Source organism: Morone saxatilis, unplaced genomic scaffold (genome assembly GCF_004916995.1).
Source record: "Morone saxatilis isolate NCDOM2014 unplaced genomic scaffold, NCSU_SB_2.0 Contig24, whole genome shotgun sequence".
Classification (NCBI taxonomy): Eukaryota; Metazoa; Chordata; class Actinopteri; family Moronidae; genus Morone; species Morone saxatilis.
Genome location: NW_023339807.1, coordinates 6,295,531 through 6,320,291, shown reverse-complemented (window position 1 = coordinate 6,320,291; position 24,761 = coordinate 6,295,531). Strand labels below are relative to the sequence as shown.

The window sequence follows — 24,761 nt, the reverse complement described above, 5'->3', positions numbered from 1 at the left end:
CAGTAATATCAGTCACTCCCAAGAAAACATACGGCATTCCTTTCCTCTGCTATGTTCAACCGCCAACTCGTTTAATCAACGACACTCACATGTAGTATGAGTGTTTTGGTAAGCGTAGATTGGTAGAGAATCATCGACATCCTTCCATTGTATTAATGTCCTAAGTATTATCATATGAACCGTTTTCTCTTGGTTTTCCACAACACAAAATCACAACCCATTGATTTCCTGCCACTTAATTACTAAGACTTCATATTTGGCATGCACGCTACACTGAGGGTTTGCATATCAAAGAACATAAAGTTGGAGTTTTGACATACTAACAGTGTTGCAACTCCAAACGCTAATTGCCGTCGCGCCCACTTCACACAATACACAAGCTTGATCATGAGACAAAGATAGAGGTGTTTAATATATTGAGTGATGACGTGTACTATAAGTCTAAATGAGAGTTACCAAAAACACCAGCTCTGATTTATTTTGTTGCTGGTGCATTGATACATAGATAGTCATATTGTTGTAGTTTCCAAGTAACGAATGCCTTTTATTATGTTCTATCATACTATTGGCAGAATAAGGACAGGTCAGCGCGCAGCAACTTAGGAAAGCACCAATGGAACGGGAGGATCTATATCATACAACCCCTAGAACTAGTTGTCTCACAAAGACCACCAGCTGCAAGCTACAGAAATCACTTCATATGGTCCTTCTAAAGTTCCCCCAGCCTTAAGGAGAATATTGAAGCTCCCGACATTTAGTTAATTCCGGCGATCATGATGCGCTCAATGTCAGCTAATTTCCTGCTATTTGAGAGCTATATGAAAGAGACTTTCTCTGGGAATACCACTGATCTCGAGTACGGCGTCCACCTGTTCAGGTGTTCTTGCCGGTTAAGTTTGTAAGCTTAGCGATGATAAGTCGTGGGAAAACAGGGTAGTCGTGTGTTCAGGAGATGGTTAGTGGGTACAGAATCTATCTTACTAAGCCGGATAACTTTGAGAGGAGCGGGAGAGAGTCTACTAATGTGGAGGGGTTGATTTTATTTGATATGATGTTGGGTGGGATGTGTTGAAATACCACTTGCGGACCGCAATTAAACAACAACTGCATATTTGGTGTTTTAACCGACGAGGACAAGTATCCAGACGTATCTATCTGACATCATTTTCTGCATGAGTCTTCCTGCTAGATGCAACCTCATATGTGATTCAACACATATGTAGAATCAACCACATTGCCAGCAAAACACATTGGATTTGACTCACACTGAGACAGTATGGATCCCGGCTGTCCTGTTCCCCCCTGTTTTCAGTCGTTTCTTAAGTCACCTAAGCTAAGGCTGACCCTTGGTGTTATCTTTTATAATTGGAAGGAGTGTGGATCGATAACAACAGTTAACGAAAAGCTTATTTCCAAAAAGTTCAAGGCCATTATTCTTTCTTTATGTATAAAAAATACCAAAAACTGTTGTTGAAGTCAAGAATTTTTGGGGTTTGTGAAAACCATTAACTGAAAGGAAAACTGGATTGAGGCTAGAAAGATGAAAAATATGACTCAAGAAACCTTTTGCTTTATTAACAGTAAGACTTGTGTTCCTTTCTGCAGTAACATTTAATTTTAACTAAATGCCAGGCCACAAAAACCGACCCCCAATAGTCTTTTAACACCTCTTTACGTAAACTGCTGATGTCACTGTTATACTAGCAGTACATGGACCAAATGGTTGCAGAAGAAATCCCTAATGGAGGTCACGAGGGGTATAATATATCCTACAACAGGCCGATGCCCCGTTTTCCATGGTCCCCAGTGCTTCTCATAAATAAAAATCAGCTCTAAATGAAGCGTCTCATTATGTGGTTTTTCCATGTGTCTTTCTGTCTCATCAGGGTTTGTGCACTATTCACAGAGGACATAAGAACTGTTTTCAAAGCCCCTTTGGGTTTCTATGAGCCCCTAAGACACAAATCCACTGTTTATGTTATGACTCATGCCCACTGGTTCACCAGCAGCAGTCACAGCGGTGGGGGCCATCTAGGCTGTTTTATATACACTTGTGAGCACTGGAAAAAACGCATACCCGTATACACACACACACACACTGGTGTACAGTAAGTGGTAGCTGGGTTGCTCACAAGTGGGCTGTTTCCAGGAAGAATGCCGGCTTTTCCACAAACCAGGCCAAAGCCAGAGCCAGAGCTCCACCACCACGGCCCACACAGCTCTGTGTGTGTCATATTCATCTCTAAAAGAGCGATTGTTTGGCATTGTGTGTGTTTAAATGGCACTTGGGGCTCATAGCATGTGAAACACGATGTTATACTTTACTAGCAATTAAAAAAATGACTTGACACTCGAGAGCTTACTTTAGGTAAGAGAGCTACCTGTTCAACCTGTTATGCCTGAGAAATGTTTTTACCGACTTCTTATGCAATGTACTTCAACGTTCCATTAGTAGCCTGGGAAAAAATCTAAAACATCCATTGCAGGATATGAATGTAAAATCAGAGATAATGTTGCTGTAACACCTGAATTCCAAATGTGAGTTTGCCTCTAAGAAAACTGGCTTTTGTATCTCCCCCTGGCGGTCTGAGAAAGGGAAAACAAACACAGATGAGAGGTCAAGGTTCAGCGAGAGAATGTCGAGCGATGCACCTTTGTGTTTGACAGAGAGTATTTACGGTGACTCAGCCACGCCCCCTTCCTCGGGGCCTTTCGGCTGACCTCATTCCAACATGGTCTGAGGAGCATGTTAATGTCCATGTTCCCACCTCTGCACGCAACTGCACAGTGTAGTACTGCTGTAATAAGTGATAGCTCAAGCCGAGGAGCTAGAGTACGTGGATAGAGTACAGAGCTGTCATCATGCAGAATAGATGCCAGTGAAAAGGGGGACAGCTAAGACCAGAAAGCCCCATGACAGGCCTGGACCGAGGGGCGCAGGATCAGCAGGGACAGCAGGGACAGCAGCTGTGTTTAACTCTCAGAAACTCAGAAACATTATCAGATAGAACATTATAATGTCAGGGTTGAGTAAGCAGCAGTAAATTTGCTAATGTCAGTGAGTCATCACAGATATACATGGTACATGGATATATATGGTACATCGAGGCAATTCAATTTTGACATTTTAAGAAAGAAATGGTATGTGGTCCAATGTGTCTTTGATTGTAAAAGTTGCCTTTAGTATCATTTTAGCTGATTCCAATAGCATTTCTAGCGATATCTTCCTATCCTCCGTCAGTAGGGTTGGGTATCGAGAACCGGTTCTTGACTGGTCAGAAGCAAAATATTGATACGCTCCTGAACAGATCTGTATTTACATAACCGATCACATAAACAGCTAACAGGGCAAAAATTTAAACGTGTGGGCTCACTTTAATAGATTTATTGAAATGCAGCTCAATGCAATGACTCCTTTAACAATTTAAGTTGTTATTCAGCAAAATAAAATTAATAACACAATAACTGTAAAATATTTTCACATCTTTTCATGTCACGTCCTTAAGTATCTGTATTGATAACCAGTATCAGTATCAAAATCTGCATCAATACAATAATACTCATCTCTATGCTTCAGTACTGATCATATTATTGCCTTTCCCATTAACACATAGACTGCCAAATGTCTATTTACTCTTCACAGGTTTTTTTTTTTTTTTTTACTACCACATCCCAACACAAGATGGTTACTCATTAACTATATCATCTCCCAGTTTCCTTATAGTCCCTCACCACTGTCAGCTTCCTTTCAATTACAGCTATCTTAGATAAGATAAAACTACAGCAACACTTTCTCTTGGTGCCGCTCTTTTGCTTTGTGAGACAGGTGTGCTGAAATAAATGTGAACCTCAACATTCTAACATGCTCACAATGACAACGCTAACGTGCTGATGCGTAGCAGATATAATGTTAAGCACATTCAGCATCTTATTTTAACACGTTAGCATGCTAACATTTGCCAATTAGCACTAAACAGTAAGCACGGCTAAGGCTTGGCATGGCTGAAAGAGTACATTGTGAATAATACATCAAACTATTGACATGCAGACACAGGATGAAACGGATTATTGTTTATCTGCAGTATTACAGAGCCCAGTCTGGTGGGAATTTTGTGCATGCAAATTTTATGTTTCCCCAGGCTAAATCCAAGATAAAGTCATCAAAGCGTTGCTATTGAACAGACCCACGGGTTCATGTCTATTGTCAGGCTGTCTGTTGGTTCAAAGGCTGGCAGCCGGTTTGGGGACTGGCAGCGCCTCCAACCTGGCAGGTGGACTAACACAGTGCTAAGAGAAAGCCATTGATCTTACTGAGGAGACACTAGAACACACATATATGCCTGCGCACCCGTACCCACACCAACACCCACGCCTTTGATCCATAACCAAACTTGACCAGACAGGTTTGGGAGGGACCTGGTAAGGCATTGTTACAACAGCACGGTTCTGCATTGCAACAAAAGAAAGTTTCAGTTTGGTGGAGCCTGGACTAGCTTGTATCTCTGCACTGAGACATGTCAGTCTCTTGGCCACTGCAACATGAGCCAAATAAAAGGCCTCCCACGCTGTCTGAGCGTAATGAGGGCTAATCCTTGTGCAGCTGCACGAAAGAACAGTGACACTGGCACGGAAAGGCCTGGTGGCACCTTCGCCCGGTCACAGTGGACAGCGGCTGACATGTTTCAAGGTTACACATGAACGTGACTAATGCACAGGGTAAACAGACACACGTGAAGCTTTTTCTGTGAGTTAGTAATATGAACTATATACATCAAAGTATGAAGGATAAGATACTCAAGCATTAACACAATAAAGCAAAGTGATAAATAGTGTCAGCATTGTTACTCGTTACTTTTTTACCCTGTACATAACCATTGTTTCAACATCCTGCCACATGCGGCTCTCTTACCTTGCCTCTTATGTTTTCTTAAGCGCCAGAATACAATCAGTGTGACTAAATGGCCCAAAACCACCAGGGCGGGGAGAGTGGGTCCTGGGGGGCTAGCAGGCATTTGTGGGGACAGATAGAGATAATGTAGAGGGGATGAGGGGGACGGGGGAGGCCAGGGGAGCCTAGGCTGTGGTGACAGGTGGGCCTTCACTAAGAGGGAGGGGAGAGCGGAGTGGGACGGTGTGGGTGTGGCAGGGACATTTTTATAAAAAGGACACTTCGAGCAGGAATTCCTGCTGCTTTCCCCACCCTGAAGCTATTACTGAAAGGCTTCTTCTGGTCCTGGTCCTTCTGTCTGTCCTGATTGTTCAGCTGTTCACATCGGCCAACGTGTTCTACATATGTGGTTTCTTTTCTAATGCACAATACTAAAAGACCTGATCAGTATTTTTTTTAATCAAAGTTTGGCTGGTAATCCGTGTAAAACTTTAGATATCTCTATCTGCTACAATAAAAAAAAATACTATTGTATTTATGTTCGTTATCTGACTCACCTCTGTGACTCATTCCATCTTATTGCAACAACTACTTCATGTTATCATGCAGGATGGGCTCGCTATCTGCGTTCTTGGCTGATAACTCATTTCTAGGGAACAGGGTCGAACCCAGTGAAGCAATAAAAGGCATTAATATCATTTAGTGAGTCCATTCTCTGTCTTTTCAGTCTGATCTAAAGTGAGAGGACACAGATTATTGCAACACCCCAGTATTACATTAAAAATTACATAATACACAACTACACAGGTGGCTCAGTGATAAAAAGGTAATACAATTTAAAAAGCCCTCTTTTCTTCGTCACAACAACAACAACAACAACAACAACAACAAACGCATTTCGGCAGATGCATTGGGATTGTACAGTACGATAGCGGGTGGTCCTGGATTAACGGCGATCTGAAATAGCCCAAACAGACACACACCCAGCTGTCTCTCACACACACAAACTAAAAAGTTCTGAATAAAATACACTCTTTATAAGTCACCCCTGCTTGTTGTCGTCCATCAGATGTCAGACTGACAGGAAGAACACCTCCTAAAGGCAGTGAGAAGGAGGGGGGGGTGACATTTTCCTCCTCACCCCCTGCCCTCATACCATAAAATAAAGGAAAATATAGAAGGCAGCCAACCTCGATCATAATTCAAGTCAGTCACATTGTGGACGGGTTTAAATATGGAATACAATCTGTGTGGCGGTAGCTGGAGGTTGCTCTTTGTTAAATGTGAATGTGTGTTTGTGTGAGTATGTGCACCGATCGGGAACACAACGAGACTTCACACGGTGCGTTTGCCAAAAACTCACCGACACTCAGCAGCCAGACAGATCAACGCAGTTAGACACAGACAGACACGCCACAGCAACCCCACTCTGTGGACCTACCAGGTATGATCTTCATCTAAGAGACGGTACAGAGAAGAAGAGGAGGACGAGGGCGAAGAGAAAGAGAGCTAGACAGAAGGGGAATGAAGAATACAGGAGAGGCTCCCGTTTGTTTGCTCTGAACTGGCTTGTTTCTCCCTTATGTTGAATTTTGACAGGCTGTGCCTGCTGCTTGGATCCGTCAGCCTACTCTCTCATGGACAGGGGAGGAGGGACGGCACACCAAGCCTGGGGAAGGGGGCAGGGGCGAGGGGTGAGGAGCACTGAGGGGGGTGGCTGGCCAGGGGGAGAGGGCTAGAGCTGACTGAGGGTTATAAATATCCACAAGAGCCAGATGATCACACAGTGTCACAGTTAGAAACTGATGGAAGAGCTCTGGCGGGACACTTGGCTACACTCGCCCCCCTAAAAACACCACCCCCCAACAAATACAAGCTGACCCCTCTCCTCCTGATCTCTCTTCCTACTCGTCTCTTTGATGTTGATGGTGGAAAATTTATTTTGTGATATTAAGTTACAGCTCACAGCCAGAAAACAGATATCAAGTGTGAGCCCCCTGGGGTAAAACCTTGATTAACATATGCTAAAGTCATCGTTTGGACATAATATTGTCAGCACATGCATAAGTAGACTCATCACTTTTATACCACTAGAAGGAATGATGCCATACTGTCCATGGTTGGCTCAACGATGAAGAACACAGTTGAATACGGGATGCGGTCGTAGAAAATGCAACTTTAAGAGTAAACTTGGTGCTGATTTTCACACTTCTAATTTGTGGTGATCTAGCAATTTTAGCTTATTCTACTGCTCCTGTAATGATGTATCACTTATGATAAAAGTGCTTACTCAATGTCTGACATTTAAACTGTAAACGAGATGGGTTTAAACTGAAAACGTTTCGTGTCGTTAAGGGAAAAAGAGAAGGCAGAAATAGCCACAAAGCCATTAAATATGAAAACTGAAAGCTAAGACTGACTGAATATTTACTAAATGTTGATTGCCTTTCACAGAGTCTAGTGACGGACAGATTGTAAGTCAGTTTGGCATGGCCAGAGCTCTCAGCGTTCATCCCCTATTGCTTTTGGGATCACAGCAATGCACAACATTCTCTAAATATAGTAGGTTCTAATGTATGCATATGGCTTTGTCAATTGTAGTGTTGACAACTAGTTCCATTTCTCCGTAATGCTAAAAGCAATTCCACCCAGTGTCTGGAGAGCAGAGCAGGGGTTGTCTGCTCTCATGAGCCATGCACACTATAGATGGATGTCCTGTGTGAAGTTAAGGCAGCTATACTGAGCAACCACGTAGGGGCTTTACAGAGGATTGCAGGGAATTCCTTCATGAACATCCTCATGCGTCTTCACAAACTCGTGAACTAAGGGGGCCTGAGCCACATCCACATATCATTCATGTTAGGACACATGGCTGAAAGGTATTCTAAGCCTTTGTCCAGAGGGAAATACCTCTTGTGTCAATCTACACCTACATAGTGCAGAGGCCTCATTTTGTAAACCCTGCTTTCCTCTACCTAACAATTAATTGTGACCAAACAGGTGGTGTCTCTCGTGAGAAAATACTACGTGACGTTAGGGTCAAAACATAGTGGTCAAACACACTTGGGTGTAATTTAAAATAAGGTTGTAAAACCCTACAGAGTACTGAACACTTGCAGGCTTTACAAAACTCCAACTCAGTCACAAAAGTAAAGTTGAATTTGTCAGCGCCTGTAATAAGGCCCAACATGTACACTGGGAAATGACTAATGTCATAACCATCTTGACCAAACCCTCAATATATTCCACATGTTATCGATCTCTTCTGTTTCCGATGGTTTGGCATGCAGTGAGTTAACTTTTATATTGCTTGAACAGATTTCTGATTCTGCGTCACTGTCCACCCTGTAGTCATTATGTTGCAACAGACTGCTGTTAAATTTGATACAAACACTTTGTGCTTGCCAACACAGTAGTTCCAAGTGGCAACTTAAACCCCTGTGTTGGAAGATTGCATAGAAGTGTGTCATGGGAGAAGATTATGTTTTGGTTGCTCATGACACTGTGAAATAATTTGCACACACTTCACATTATTTGCTTCTTCCTGCCAACCAATCATTTCTGTTTTAAACTTATGTCACAAAGGTATTGGTTACTAATTCTCACTTTATATTTAAATCATGATTTTACAGAAGTAATGTGGCAGTTTCTGAGGGCTACAGTCACCTTCTCAAGTTTCATATGACTGTATTTTCAGCACTGGCACAGACATTAACATCTCTTTATTGTCTAAATGTTTGCTTGGGGTGGTTGTGTCTCAATCTATGCAAGGTAGGCTGAAATGTTCTGACACTTATGATGAGTCCAATAAAATACAAGAAGTGTTTTCACAAGTGGAGTGGTAAAGGATAGGGCACGGCAGCTAAGGTCATTTACTTTGTTTTGAGCAAAACATTACTGGTGGCCAACAGCAGAAGCAGCATATTCTCCTTAAGCTACCAACTCACAACACAGACTACTGATAGATAGCAAGAGATCTCTTTTTCATTTTCTACTCAAAAAGGTCAGGCTCATAATTCAGAGAATGAGAATGGTCTGGGTGAGTCACTACATCAAAATGATGTGCCACCATAATGAAAGGCACAGAGCTGCAGCTCTTCATTTAGCCAATCACACAACTATGCATCGGGCATGATTTCAGAGATGAAAACATGGAGGACCTCGGTGACATGTCTGGAATGTGACTTAGTCTAATTGCCCCTGGTGCCATGTGTGGGCAGCCTTTTCAAGCATGTCCATCTCATACAAAGTTCTCACTGCACAGCTTTTGTTTAAGCACATGTACAGCATCCTCCATTCAACAGGAATCAAAGTGCTGCAAGCAATGACAAAATGTTCCCTTGAAATCAAAACCAGCTTAAGGAGCCCTTGTTTTGAAAGTATTTCAAAATTTTTGTGGCCGAGGTCAGTCATTCAAATACTTTCCTCCTGGTTTCCACATCACTGATGCAATGAAAGTGAAACATAAATTGTAGCAGGACAAAAGTAGACCTACCTAACTGCAACCATATCCCAGGATATAACTCAGTCTGCTGAGAGCTATTTAATTAGCTAACATACCAGGAATACCACAGTATCTCAGCACTAAAAATTGTATCTCCGTAAACCACTGCCCTATCTAACACTACTCATCATATCTGAAGTCAAATCTAAAGGAAACTGCTTTGGCAACAGTGCACAAACTGACTAATGCCAAGCTTGATAACCAAAAGGAAAACAACAAAGTTTATCCACTAGTGGGTGTGAAATATTACTTGGAGTTTTATCAAAACACATCTCACTAGTTGTAGCATGTGGTCTGTGTGACAGATGACAATGGTTGGTAATGGACAGCAGATGTCAGCAGTGGGTCATCAAACACTGTGGTCATCTGGTAGACTGGCACGGCTGTTTATGTCACACAGAACTCCACAATTAAAAGTGAAATACATTTTTTATAGAAGTTTACAATTCTATTTATCAATGGTAAGCAGTGTTCAAGTTTTTTTTTAAATGTTGAAGTGAACTGCAATTAATTAAGTTCTGTTTCTGATGAGCTGCATATGCTGTTAACTATATATGTCATAAATACAGCTTTATCAGACAGCAAAGGGGGCTTATTTTCCTGATGAGTACCACAGATTGAATAAAGGATCCAGGCAGCTAATTGAATCCAGATCTGCTGTCACGTGTGGAACCAAACAAACACACCCATAGAGCTGTGAGCAATCTATTCCAGCTTCCTGACTCTTTGTCCGTTGATCACACCCACAACAGACAACGCCCATGTGAAGTCCTTGCTATACACCCTCTTCGGGTTACCAAGATGTACAGATTAATAAAAAATAACAAATGATTTAACTTTTGAAAGTTGTAAAATATTAGATATCATACAAAATCTGGAGTCACGTGAACATGCCTCAGCATTATGACTTAAAAGGAACACTGCAAGTTTCACTTCAGCAGAATTAACCACACCATCAACTGGTACCTTTTTTCTGAAATTCCTGCTGCTTATTTTCCACATCCAGCAAAGGAGGCCAGCATATACTACTGTTATCACACTGTCTACATAACTCCCATATCCTACGCATACCATTACATAAAGGTATGCAAGGGGCATGCTTATCTCCTATACAAGACAGGCTGAAAAGAGAACTGAGAAAGCAACCACAGAACATAAAACGGTGCCAAGAACACAGTCTTACTGGAGCAAGGAGGAGAAATGCTCCCAAAAGCACCACACCTCCCTCTCTTAGTCAGTCTGGCTTTAACTCACGCACACAACTATCTCTGCAGGGAACAGGCGAGGCTGAATCTCAGCAAACAGCCCCACCTTGTTGGACTGACTGCAGGTCTGCATAATCTCATTTGGCAACCACTCAGAAATGGTTCCAGAGATTACTGTTTTCACTGAAACATGTGCAAAGCTCGATTTATGACCAAAAAGAATTGGAATTCCCCGACCCCGAAAAAGTGTGATTTTTTGGTTCACTTTGCTCAATAGACTGATAGTTGCCACTGCCTGCATGTTCTGCATGTAAACAGTGTAGTAAAGTACAGGTAAGATTTACTTGGTAATGAATGCTGAAGTTTTATATATAGTCATAAACTTTCACCTGTGAGTATGTGTGGATGAGAATCCAGGTCATAATGCCTGTGTGAAATCTGACAGTGTCTCAAATACACTGCAGGGTGTGTTGTGATAGTGTTACTGATACTTCATCTATTTTGACACACACATAATTAAAATCCCAGCCACATCTCACTGGACTCTTCTCACCAGCTTGCTGAAATGATTCCTAAAGAGAGACTGCCTCTAGTCCACATCACAAAGAAAAGGCTGGGCTCTGTAATGTGTAACTATAAGCCATAAACTGTAATCAAATCACCCCAAATAATACTTTGGAAGAGAAGTCAGAGACAATTACAGTATGGGGATGTTCTTCAGAGTATGAAATACTTTAAGTACATGACAATGTGGAAGAGCAACAATAGAGCCGTCCTCAAATACCCTACCTAAGACCTCCCACACTTCAAAGAAAGATGAAACCTAGATGCAAGAGTAATTACATCACATGCACAGAGAGAGTAGGACCAGGCAGGAAGTGGGTTAACTGGAACACATTCAAACAAACCTTCAATGAAGTTGGGCCACGTCTTCTCCTCTGGCTCTTCCAGTGAGTGGTCCCAGTCTTCATCAGGTGAGGCTCCTTGCACCCTGGCACCCGCAGCCCCTGACAAAAGTGCCCGCTCTATGGCAATTGCTTCCAGAACATCTAGGTCGAGTTCTTCTCCTTCCACTTCAGATTGCGCAGGTGGAGGAGGTGACTGCTCCCCAGCCGCCTGAGGACTAAGAACCTTCTTCACCTCAACTATTTCTTCAACCACTACAATTTTCTTCCTCATGGCGGCCTCGTCTATGTCAGGGTTTACGGACTCACAGGTGTCTCCAAGGTGAGGCTGGTCAGGCTGGGCAGTTGCGGGTGTGGCAGTGGCAGAGGGTGTGTCCTCCAAGTCCCTCTTCTTCTCTTCCTCCTGCTTTAAGGCCTCAGAAACAGAGAGCCTTTTCTCTGTGCTGCGCTCTGCTGCCTGACTGACTGAATGTTGTGCAACTTTGGGAGGCTCCTCTTGCTTGGCAAGGGGGCTGGCCTGTGTCTGAGCTACAGCTGCCTCTGCTGTTACCACTGGTGCTGCTGACGCTAATTCTCCGGCTGCGTGTGCTTCCCTCACAGTGGAGGATGTTTTTGGTTTCGGAACCTCCCGCTTGATTTTTTCTGCAAAGAGCCGTGCAGGCTCCACCTCCCCTTTGTCTGCTGGGGCCTCTGAGAGCACAGCTGCTGCCTTCCCGGTTTCCTCACTGCACATTCTTTCAGGAGTCATCTTTTGAGAAACATTCACTTCTGTCAGCTCAGAGGCCTCGACAGGGCTGTCGTTAACTGAGGCCTTGGACAATGATGTAATGTTAATGGATGGCAATGCTTCTGCTTCAGGCAAAAAGACAGGCTTTGTGTTTATGGTGTCTGAAACCGGTGTTTGAGCCTGTTTTTTTCCTTTCCCTTTCTTCTTACCCTTTGAAGATTCCTCTGCAGCTTTCCCTGTGCTTAGTAGGGATTTAGTCTCAATTGAGGGTTTCTGAGATTCTGATAGTGGTGCAGGGATTTTCTCTTCTTCAAGTTTGGGGCTTGCTTGTGTGAGCTCCACTTGAGTTATTTTCTGCACAGTCACTGTTTCTACTTTAGTGACAGTCATTTTCTCAGATTTCCCTGGCTCCATGTGGGGCAATTTAGCATTTAACTTGTCCTTGGAGCATGATGGTCCCTGTACTATTTTGCTGACACTGCTTCCCTCAACCTTCTCTTTTACTTGTGCATCATTTGGAAGCTCCACTAGGGGCACTGCTGGGATCTCATCTAATGGTAGTGATGCTACTTCAGAAATAGTCTGGTCCACAGTTTGTTTAGGGACTTCCTTTTTTTTCCCTCCATCAATATCTGTTACAGCCCGAGGTTTATTTTTCTCTCCAGGTGATGCCCCCTCAGTCTTGATACTGGTACACACAGTGAATGGCTCTGAGGTAATTACTGGTGTCAGTTGCAGGGTATTTTCAGCCACCTCCTCACGGGGCTTGTCTGTAGAGGATTTTTCCTTCTCCATCTTTGAGTCAGGTAATTCCTCAGCTTTGATACTCTTGGATAACTCACCTGGAGATTTCTTTTTTTTCCTTTTTGATTTAGAGCTTCCCTCAACCACATGTTTGGTTTCAGTCACCACCTCTGTGGTAGCAGCATTTTTACTGAGCTGAGGTGAAGAGGTATCTGATGTGGGGCTCTGTACTGAGACTGTAAGGGCCCCGTCTGGCACAATATTTTCATCTTCCTTTAAATGAGAAATCACCTTTACATCAGCTTTCTCCTGTTTTGTAATATTCTCTGTTACTGCAGCTTTCTCCTTGACAGGTTTTGTATTTTCGGCACTGGCCACAGCTGCTGAGAGAGTTGTACTAATAGTAGTTTTAACTTCAAGTATTGAAGACTTAGCTTCAATGGGCCCCTGAGTCACTTTAACTTTAGAGATCTCCTTTACTGCAGCAGTGGACAGTACTGGCTCACTGGTGGTACTGGCAGGTGGGGGTTTGGAGGTCTCCTGAGTGACAGTTACTGTGGCAGTTTTCTTGGACTTCTCATGATCTATTTTAGATTCAACTGGCGTCTTCACTTCTGCAGGTTTAACTGATTCTTCATTAACCTTTGCTCTCTTAAGCTTGTCTTCCTTAACTTCTTTATGCACAGGTTTTGTGACGACAGGGGTGGCGGTGGCCGTGTCAGTAAGGTGTTTGGAGGTTTCCTGAGCAGCAGACATTGTAATAACTGCCTGGGCCTTCACTTTATCAGTGGCTATTTCAGATGTAGCCTTGACCTCTTCAGATTTAACTGGATCCACAATCACCTTTTTTGTCTTCTCTTCCTTGACATCTTTATGGACAGGTTTTGTGATGACGGGAGTGGCAGTGGCAGTGGCAGTAAGGGTTTTGGAGGTTTCCTGAGCTGTAGCCATTGAAATAACTGCCTGGGCCTTCACTTTATCAGTTGCAGTTTCAGATTTAGCCTTAACCTCTGCAGATTTAACTGGATCCGCAATTGCAATTGCCTTTTTCTCCTCTTTGACATCTGTATCAAGAAGTGTTGTGATAGCTGAATTGCTAGTTACCATTTTACTAGACTTCATGGAAGTTGTTTCATCAGTGATCTTAAGCTTCTCCTTATTTGTTTTGGGAGTAGAGGGTTCAGCTGAAATCTTTGATGCTGCAGCACCTGTAGCCTCAGCGACAGCAGCTACGGTTAACGGTAGGGCTGTTTTGGAGGGCATTGATGTCAGAGTGGTCTGTGACACATTCTGTTTCAAAGCTGCTCTCTGAACCTGGACAGAAATTGGAGCCTTCTCCTTCTGGACTTCAGACACTCTTCTCTCCTGTGATGTTGCCACTGGCTTCTCACTGCTCCCATCACGCTGTGGAAGAGATACTCTTTTTACCCTGCTCTCCTCCATCACTGCTGCTTCACTTCTGAAGCTGTTCCCTTTCCTAAACAGAGGCTGAGGCTGGTCCTCCACCTCCCATGATGCTTTTTGACTGACTGGTTCTGCAGCCATCCGACGACCCCTAAACCTGGGGGTCCTGTCAGAGTAGCTCTCTTTTTCTCCGGAACCCATCATCTTATGACGGTAGCCATGACGTTCAGCCAGAGCCTCTTGGCTCTCTGCTTCACCCCTGCGTCCTGGTTTAGGAACATAAGATGTAGGACCTTCCACAGATTGGACCCGTGCAGCCCGATGGGCAATGGCCAGGGTGGCGGCTGGCTTCCTAACCCTCTGCAAGGAGGCAGGAACAATTTCGGGGGGCAGGTGAAGGTAGTCACGCAGGTAAACAATGCCCTCATTGGTCAGGTACCAGTAGAAATGTCTCCAGGCAAAAGTCTCCTTCACACAGCCCCTAGACTTAAGAGACCCCATGGCACGGATTACTTGCAGGTTGCTCACACCTTCTATGTCAGGGTGCTTGATCTGAGGCCTCTTGTCCTTCTTGGCCACCATGACACCATCTCGAAACAGGACCTCATAGATCGCCCTCAGGTCCCGCAGGGGCATCAGCATTCCAGCAACCATTTTGCTTTATGTCAGTATAATCTCTAAAACTGAAAACAACAACATGAAAGGAAGGTAATAAGACAGTCTCACGTCTTGTTGTGTTAAAGAATCCAGTGGTCAAACCGGCTGTCACATGCCTCTCAATTCAATTAGAAATGAAAGAAGAAATCCATGTAATCTTTTTTTCTTACTTTATTCTTCTCTTGTTCTTGCTGCTCCTTTGGATATCGTGAAGAAAATGAATATTCCTCTGTAAAATCCGACTTAAACAAAGTCAAAAGTGTGCTGTCCCAGCGTGGCTGGGAATGAACAGTCTCCGTTCTGCCGAGATGGCAATGACAGAATGGAAGAGAGGGAGTGTGTGTGAGTGTGAGAGAGAGAGAGTGAGGCACACTTCTCAGTCCGGCTCCTCCTACCTTCTCTCTCTATTTCTTCTTAGGAAAAAACTGGCATGGAAAAAAAGTCTCACTAAAGTAAACAGTACAGCAGGAAGTAGGAAGCAAAGAAAAAAGTGTCTCCAATAAACTGATTGAAATAAAGAAAGAGCAAAGTCAAATGAATGGAGCAACACACCTATGAAGTGTGTTTGAGCACATGTTCTGTAGCTCAGTGACTTTTACGGAGACACCCACCCACCCACGAAAGTACACGCCTCCTATAATGTACACACACACACACACAAGAACCTCTAAACACACACACTACGACCGGCTGAAACACACCCTTTGGTGTGTCATGCACACCGCCTAATAAATGGGCTGTTCTAAACAGAGATTAGTTTAGAAGAAAGAGAGTCGGCCAGTTGGTATCTATCATGCCCTGGAGCAACTTGCTGGGCATCCATGTAGGTTATCATGTACAAGGTGTCTAGTTTTACACATTTTCTGATCAGGTATCACTGGGGAGCTTTTACTCCACACACAAGGTGTGGTTATCAGATCTCATGTCACAGTCTTTGAATGTGTAAAGTGTAGTGTAAAGTAAAGTCTGGTGACATTTAAAGATAAGAATAGATAAATCGCCAACATGTATTTTTGTATCCCTCAATAGACTGGTAGTTTGACACAACCCATGCCATTTTAGTCTAACAGAACTATTATTAAGTTTACTTATATTTATATTTGTGTTTGTTTGGAGGGTCACCAAGTCAACAAGTAAAGGAAACTACATAGACTAATCAGAATTTCCCATTGTAGCTCATTAAAGTGATGCAACAGGCTGTAAAGCAGTCTAAAGTTGTGTTGCTGCTTCAGACAGCTAACATTAGGACTCTATGCCTGGATTTAGCTGGGAACCAAGAATCTGTCTTGCAAAACTATATAAAGAACTGCGCATTATAGCTAACCTTTTCAGCACTCCCAGGAACATGATATCAGATTTCTTTCCCTAGATCACTTCTCTCTTCTGTACATCTGTCTCCCACTCGTCTCTCTGTGTCAGTGAGAGTGCCCTGTCATGGCCAATCCAGTGAAAACCAAAGTGGAAGGAAAGCTGATCATTGTTGGATAGAGCAGAGGAGCACATGTTCACTAATCTCATTGAAAAGAAAAGCATATACTGAAGAGTAGAGTAAGCAGACGGTACCGTGCTGGAACACAGTGATCTAGTTACGAAATTGTAGTGGCTATGAAATTATGCATTCCCCTTGCTGTTTGAAACCACACACACTGTTACACATCCAAACACTGGTGGAATACTGTTTTCATTTTGTTTGCCATAGCAACAGTCAAATGAAGTGAGCCAGTTCTGAGTAAGCCATATATCCGCTTCAGGGTTGCAGTGGAGCAGCAGGCCATAAATCTGTTCTCCTGGACAGCTGGACTACACTGTCATTTATCAGACCACTATGTGCAAAGACACTGACGCGGTCTAAAACGAGCCATTAGCACACTGTCATCAGCAATCAGGAAAATTATCTGAGGGCTACATTATAGTCTTACATATGATATGTGCTTAAAACCACTTAACAATCATTAAATATGGAAATATTAAAAATAATAAATATATTGATATAATAAATATATTATATTATGTATTAAACTAAAGTCCTTTAGTGACAGGAGACAAAGTTTTTGGCAGTAGGCTACTGTAGTAAAGACACTAATGCTGTCATGAAACATTCTTGTCAGACAACAGTTCCCTGACACCCAGTCAGACTAAGTAGTGATGCTGCAGGTCACGTATGTACTTAGATAGCTCTTATTCATCCTTCCCTACAATTATCTTTAGACACATACAGTTAATTATTCAGACTGAATTCTGAGAGAGGTTTTCAGTGAAGTTACAAAGGAATTCTCAGGTTATTTGTACAAGAAAGGCATTCCTCTGTATTACGAAACAATTGTTTTAGCATTGACATGCTGCACTTTGCCTGACATTGAAGCACAGGCGATGGAGCATGCAGGTGGTAAAAGCTGGTTGTGTATGTGCATGCCTGGTTCTTAAGTTAAGAATTTTATTGCTTAATTCATTTGGTATTTTCGGGTACACTGCTGAATGTCTAGTTGGCTGTTAAGAGGTGTATTGATGCCTAAAATGACATATAAGGAACTTATTCAGACTTATGCAAATCAGCTCCAATGCTACGGCAGGCAAATAATGTGTTAAAATTCAAGCCTAGAGCGATCTCATTTGGGGTAATCTGCATCACCATGCATGGTGCCTTGCTCTCCGGGCCGCATATCAGTGTGATTTCATGCACTGTTTATGCACAAAGTGTTCAGTGAACTTCAAATTTCCAACAGTGACCCTTACTCTGGCTTGAGGCCCAGTACCTTCAGCCATCCAAATATTAAATATGCGCGCTTCAAAAGAAGTACTGTATCACCGGGCCTGACAAACCCTGGCTGTGAAGGTGGTTACAGGAGCTGTGTGCAGGTTTGAGGTTGCATTAGCAACTTTATAAATGATCAGGAATAGAGTCTCAGAAGGGAATGGGACTAATGACATCTAATTTTATTCAGTCTATAAACAGATACTGCAACACCAGACAGCCACAAATGGAGGCATGATGTGATTGATTGAAGCAGATAATGGCTTAATAAGACTTTGGGGAAGAGTGTTTGTTTCCTGGTTATGAGTTCACTTCTGCTTCGATGTTTCAGACCTCTACAAGTCCCAGAATAGACTTGTCACCACCAACTCAGGCTGACTGGCGACTGGCCCACTGTAAAGGCCTGCTGCACTGGGGTGTATTGGTCCTGCACACGTGCCCTCCATTCTGATATGAGATCCAAGCCACTCCAGCCACTTCCAGGGAAAGCAAAGGTCAACTGAGCCTTTCTTACCCACTATGCATGTGCCTACATTACAAGAAGTGAGTATGATGTTGAAACTAAAGAACGGATGTCTTGATTAAATTACGTTAATGACATTAATGAAGCTATTAAGATTTACAGTAAGGTTTAATTTAGCAGGAGTTTTTAAAGCAGTGACAAACACAGTAAGTCTCTGCCATCTGCCAGATACTGACGAGAAAGCACCAAAGCTGAGCAGTAGTAAGTGGGATTCTCTATTGTGAAAGCATATGAGGTGGATTAAACAGACACAGAAAAGGCATTTTAACCCTTAGTCTACCCCAGATCATGACTTGCAGTTTTGTAGTTATGACAATGTCATTCTGCAATGGGTGCTCCATATTTAACTGGACTATAAGCCTATTTTTATTTGAGGAGCTTGACTCCTGGCTGGATATAGTCAGCCGAGTGACCCCTCAGTCAGGGACAGCTGTGACCCCTGATGGAGCAGGGGGCACCTCCGACCTGGGACTCTTCTAAAGTTGGACATTGTTGTAAGCAGCTTTATATGCAGGCACGGGTTGTCACCACTGTAATTATAGGCTTTACCATTAGTTAACTTTAATTGTTTGAAGAATTGATGCTTTAAGAAATTATTAATTAAGTAATTAATTACATTATTTAATTAAACATTTCTTTAAAGAAAGCCTGCACAGAGTAACCACATTTTGTCTCTTCACTTTTTACATAAAAGCAATTACGCATAAATTGTTTCTGAGATCTCAGATTTGATGTAGAGGAGTAAAGACAACAGTTATGACACACACTGTGTAACATTTTTCTGAAGCTGATACAACATACTTGAATATATACTTGAACCAAATATGAATAGCACTTTTAGAAAATGTATTTTAACTGAAACAGTAAAACATGTTTACACTTTTTCAGCCTTGCCAGCAGTCTGTGGATGGCAATCTACAGGCCTGTAGGACGGTTTGTTAGTTGAGCATTTTTAGATCATACTAAAATATCAACAACAACAACAACAATTGGACGGATTTTATACGGACATTCTTGATCCCCACGGGATGAAGCCTACTGATTGGGGTGAGCCTACAGGCTTTTCCTCTGGGGGAAACAGTAGGGGGCTCTTAAGAAATTTTGTAGGGGTCTTGTGGAGTAAACAAATAATTTACATTCTGTGATTTTATGAGGTTTAACAAACGTGTTGAGTGTATTTCCTGCATAATACTTTGGTAAAGTTTTCTAGGTAACGCATAAGCCCATTTATTAAAGGCTTTTTAACATTTGCAGTGTGACTTGGTATTTTCTGGTTATGACTTATTGATCAAGTCTAACCCCTATTCTTTTTTTGGGCTCAGTATTTTAAATCCCAGTATTGTTTGCAAGCTTGCTGTCTGCTTCTCTGCCTTCGTTGGGCATTGTAGCTTATCTTAATGTGGTTCAGCAGGAAGTACCACCACCTGTTGATCAGTGGAATAGTGTGACATCATAGACTCTTCTGGGCGCAGTTTCAGATCCACAAGATTTGCCATGTTTCTTTCATATTTTAACATTATTTTCACATAATAATTTCAAACTTTTCCTTTCTAAAGATATAGTATTGTAGATTGTAGATGGTACATTGTAGATTGTAAAGCCCTTTGGCATGGGTTTGTAATTTGGAGCTATTTATAAACTTGACTTGTTGACTTGACAACTGTAACATGCTGACTGACCTACCCTCATACAACCCATAAAGCAACCTTGACTTATTTTTGTATGTGACAGCATGAACAACAGTGTAAATTGGTGCTTGTACAGGAAGATAAGGTAGCCTTTGAAATGCAAGAAGGATGAAATCTGTAATGATTAACCCCTGGTAGTGACTGGTCCCTGGCCACTCTAGTGTAATTGGGATGATCTAGTAAACCGACATAGTTTGAGGGCTGGCAAGTAGAAAAAAAAAAACTGTATATACTGTGCCACCCAACACAAACCCACAGAAGTGTGTTAAACCACAGGATGCCTTCAGACAAAGAAGCACTGTGTGTTAGGAGCTGGTGAGCATGGAAGAAGACTGAGAGGTTCCTTTGGCACTGCTGCAAAAATAAATAATCAACTGTTCTTGGATAACTGTGGTAAAAAGACCAAAGAAGTGAACTGAGGGTGAAGAACAATAGACAAAGTAACATTCTGAAATCAATCAGGACACTATAGGAACTGTTCTTTTTGCTTTGCCAACCTAAACTTTTCTTGCCCCATAAATATCTTTGGAGTTGCATAAGACTTGTTAAAAGCAACTGTGGAATAAGACATATTTCTTTTGTGAAATAAAGTGAAAGAAAATGTCAGCAAAGAGTAATTTTTTGGGGAAAAGCTTAAGCTAAGTAACATAAAACTGTACTGACGTCACAAGTAGAATAGACTACTGTGTAAGCAGAGGAAAAAAGCCAACCCTTGGCTTTTGTCTCATCACCAATATACACATAAATGCGCATGGAAAGTCTATAAACTGATGTGTGCTTGAGGTATAAATGACGGGCCTTGCTTATGTTCTCAACTCCACGAGTCACAGATCACACTGACTTCTCCTTTTCCAGAGTGGAAAGAAGTGAAGTCACAGATTATGCCTCCCTTCACCCTCCTTACTGACCAAAAATAAGCAGGAACACCTAAAGGGACTGCCAAGTCCCTTTCATTCTTATTACTCTCTCCAACAAGCTGTCGGTCATGCGTTAGTGGTGGGGTCTCTACGTGTCAAACCTTACAACGCCCCCTGCAGCCTCTCAGACTTGGACAAGAGCCCACCCATTGGGGGTAAACGAGGGCTGACTGAAAGCAGGAGCAGCAAGGTGACAGATTTGCTATGCCTAACAGTAGAAACAGCATAGGCTGGAGATAATATTGGATAATGTTCCCTGTTGATTCAGCGGATGCCAAAGTATTCCTCTCTCCAAAATTTTACATCTATTATCCAGCACTTTGGGAAAGGGATATATAAAGTATATTCCTCCTGCAGTCTTCCTCCCATACTCGAGTAATAGAAATCAGCTTTTGGTGGTAAATTCTGAAAACATGCAGTGACTACAAAAACTCATTGTGTTGTAAACAAGTTCCAGACAGAAAGATCTGGACAGAAAATTTGAACCAGCCGTCGACTCTCTTGTTGTTTCTCCTGTGAGAGCCGTATGCCAGCTCAACAAAACGGCAGCCAGGGATCTGAATCAGCATGCAAGAGATGTATTACACCATTTAAGAGCTTGAAAAGGCTTAACTAATGTTGCATAAGAGGGATCCATGATATGCTCAACTCCCTCTTCAACTTTCTTGATTCTATAATGTGAAAAATTAGTCTCTATGTGGCCACACCTCTTCATGACATAAACTTTCATCCGACCAATGCTGACAACCAGTCACCCACTACGTCCTACCTCCTTTCCCAGTATTATAATCCATCTAGGTTTGCCACTTACCTTTCTTTGGGCTGAGCCAGAACCGATCTCCAAGGGGATCTCCTCTGTCCATACGGCTTTGATCTGACATATCATACAAAGGCCACAGTGCCTCAAAAAAACACAACACCTTCTTATTGCTTTCACCACCCAGTCAAAACTCCACTGCTACTCCTTCTTTTCACCCCTGTGCGACTCACCAGCAGAACAACATGGCATACAAGATGGGTCTAAAAGAGAGAAGGAATGGGAGTGGAGGGGTACATTCAGGGTAGGGAGAGTGTTTGTGAGAAAAGAACAAGGGAATCTTTTCATCTCTGGCCCATAAATGCAGAGGAACATCTACACCATAAATCTGAGGGCCTTGCCAAGCTGGACACATCCTCTCTGCTGCCCCGGATACCCTGCCCCATGTCCCATACATCTGAAGGCGCCCACGCTTTATTCTGGCAACAGCTAACTGGGAGATACACACTGGGTGCCTTGTTCGAGAAACCTTGCAAATTACAGCCCCAGAGATTAATAAGGGTGGGCACAGGGAAAAAAAGGAAGGACAAGAAAACGAGATACAGTAGACAAAAACAGAAAACAAGGAACTAAGAGCCAGTCTGCAAAAGCACCACCAAGGCATCCAACAGAAACCCAACAACTCTGGCTTTGTCTCTGGCATACTTATTCCTTGGTTTATGGGGGAGCAATTAAGCTTTTTGTAAGTCGTTAAAGAACAGCAAGTTAATCTCAGAACTTGAGACAAGTGAACCAAATGAGAACAGCTTCACCACAAAGAGCTCCGATGCAAATTTCCTTTCAATGTGCAATGCGTAACCATATTTCAACGGCTGTGAGATCGCAGGTAACAGCTAAAACTGTTCTTATCAGTACTGGATTGCTTCCAATGAGTGCAGTTGGCCTTGAAGGGTACAGTAAGACTGAACTGAACAGCCACACACTGCAGCACTTTGTTCAGACTAATCAGTGGGGCACTGAGCCTGTCAAAACATAATCCTTTCAATAACTTGATGGTTATGTCAAAATTAGACTGTAGCCCCATCCTTGATCCTTGATGAAAGGAGTCTTGATACACACGACAAGATAATTAAGTGAGGATATTTTAACATAGAATCATTGGCTCGTATAAAGGATAAGCCAGGTTCTCACTCTTTTTAAGAAATCATTTTCCAGGTGTTTTTCTTCACAGTACAGGACAGCACAGGACAGCACTTGCTGGCCAGTGTTTATGGGACATTCTACTTTTGCTCGCTTTTGTGGCTCACCAGGCTGTTCTGAACGGAGCTGCAACATTTTCCAGGACAACATACATTATTTCCAGGTGTTTCCATGACTGGAAAAGTAGTAAGTAAAGCAGTAAAGTTTTCAAGATGCGTGGGAACCCTGATAGGTTCACATTTTTCAAGTGAAAAATACTTTTTTGAGTTCTAAAGTATTTCAATTAATTGTCTCTTACAGTGGAAATGCATGTAAAAGGTTGTTTTTTTTCCCGGCCAGGAATTTTTTGGTGTGAAGCCTAGGAAGTAATTGTAGCAAAAACAATTTTAATGTACATACAGGCATGTGAGTATTGTAATAAAACATACCAGTGATTTGGAATCATGCTAAAATGGAAGTTGACCCTCACAAAATGGAGCTCTGGTTGGTGAGGAGGGTATAAAATGGCTGTAGGGAGCACAAGGTCTGGCAGTGCCACACAGCCACACAGAGGCACAGACTAATGCTTTGAGTGGTTAAAACTAATTAGTACCTCCAATAAACTGTGTTTGTATATATATAAAAAAAAAGCAATAGAGGAAGTGAATATGAAAAAAACATGTTCCAAAAAATACAACAGATACATTTTAAGGAATAAAAGGATAGAAATTTGAATATTTGCACAATGAGTCAGCGTCTGCAAGCCACACATGGGTGTGGCCATGCTGGGCTTTGTTGCTGTAGCAACACAACCCACAGGTTAGGCAAATACCATGTGCTGTCCACGGTTGAGGTCCCAGGGAACGTGGGCTTGCTGCTGCTGCTGCCATGGGCAACCAGCTATCAAACACCAAAACTTGACACAGGATCTGGACCCTGGCCTTCCTGACTGGCTGCCACAATGTGCGGATTTGCATTGTAACCTGAAGAGGCTGAGCTTTATTTTTAGATGGGCATCCTGACGATTAGCCTCTAATAAAATACAGACAAACACAAATACAGGTGCCTCCTCCTGCACGCGCACACACACACACACACACACACACAAACATATACTGATACACAGACACAGACACACAGAAAGGTTGATTTATTATTCTCACTCCCATAAAACTCCTCCATCTGGAGAGAATGAATCAGTTGCATTCTTTCTTTCCTCAGAGCGGAGAGAAAAAAAAGTGACTGCAGGAGCTGCTCCTTTCACAAAAGAAAGACTTGCAGTAAACTTACTTAGTGTGTTTGTGTGTGAGGAAAGAAAAGGTCCATTCTCCGACAGCTTTAGTGTCCAGCAGTGACTCACCATCATTATTATCTTATAACTTTCATAAACTGGCTTTCACTGAGCTCAACCACCCACAAGAGGGCTCTTGTAACTCCATCATGTAGGAAAGAATCACAGCAGTCAGGGCGGTAAAGGGACTATGTGACATTTTAAATTTGTGCTACTGCTCTTTTGAATGTAGATCTGAAAGTTAAGATATCTTATTTGCAAGAAAGTATCAAAAGTCTCTCTCAAATCTCCCCTGTGGTGTAGAAATGGTATCTTATCTGATGCAGAAAGACAAGATAACACTTCACTTCCTGAAATCCTGTCATTCCTGCGCTGGGTGGCGAGGACAGACCACCGCCCTCAGCAGTATAATAGACAGGTATGAAGTCCATCAGACACAGGCAGCTTCCACAGAGGACATAAATTACACTTGATAAGTGATGAACACATTCTCTGTATAAGTTTTTTTCTTTGCTTTTTCTTATAGCTGTGTACTCCAATTAACTTCAGGAATGCTCTGGTTGTTTGAATCACAGCCCCTCTGCAGAAGAGTATAATTACTGGAGAATAAATAACACTAC

General features: G+C 42.5%; 1 protein-coding gene across 1 annotated transcript in view; it reads right to left on the bottom strand.

Moving 5' to 3' along the window:
* The window catches only part of LOC118336383 (plectin-like), a 73,769-nt gene extending 58,420 nt beyond the window's left edge, over positions 1 to 15,349 (bottom strand). The window contains 2 exon segments of the mRNA XM_035673019.1: positions 11,506 to 15,060; positions 15,205 to 15,349. Coding sequence (XP_035528912.1) covers positions 11,506 to 15,031 — 3,526 coding nt within the window. The 5' untranslated portion in view covers positions 15,032 to 15,060; positions 15,205 to 15,349.
* Positions 15,350 to 24,761: the final 9,412 nt, after the last annotated feature.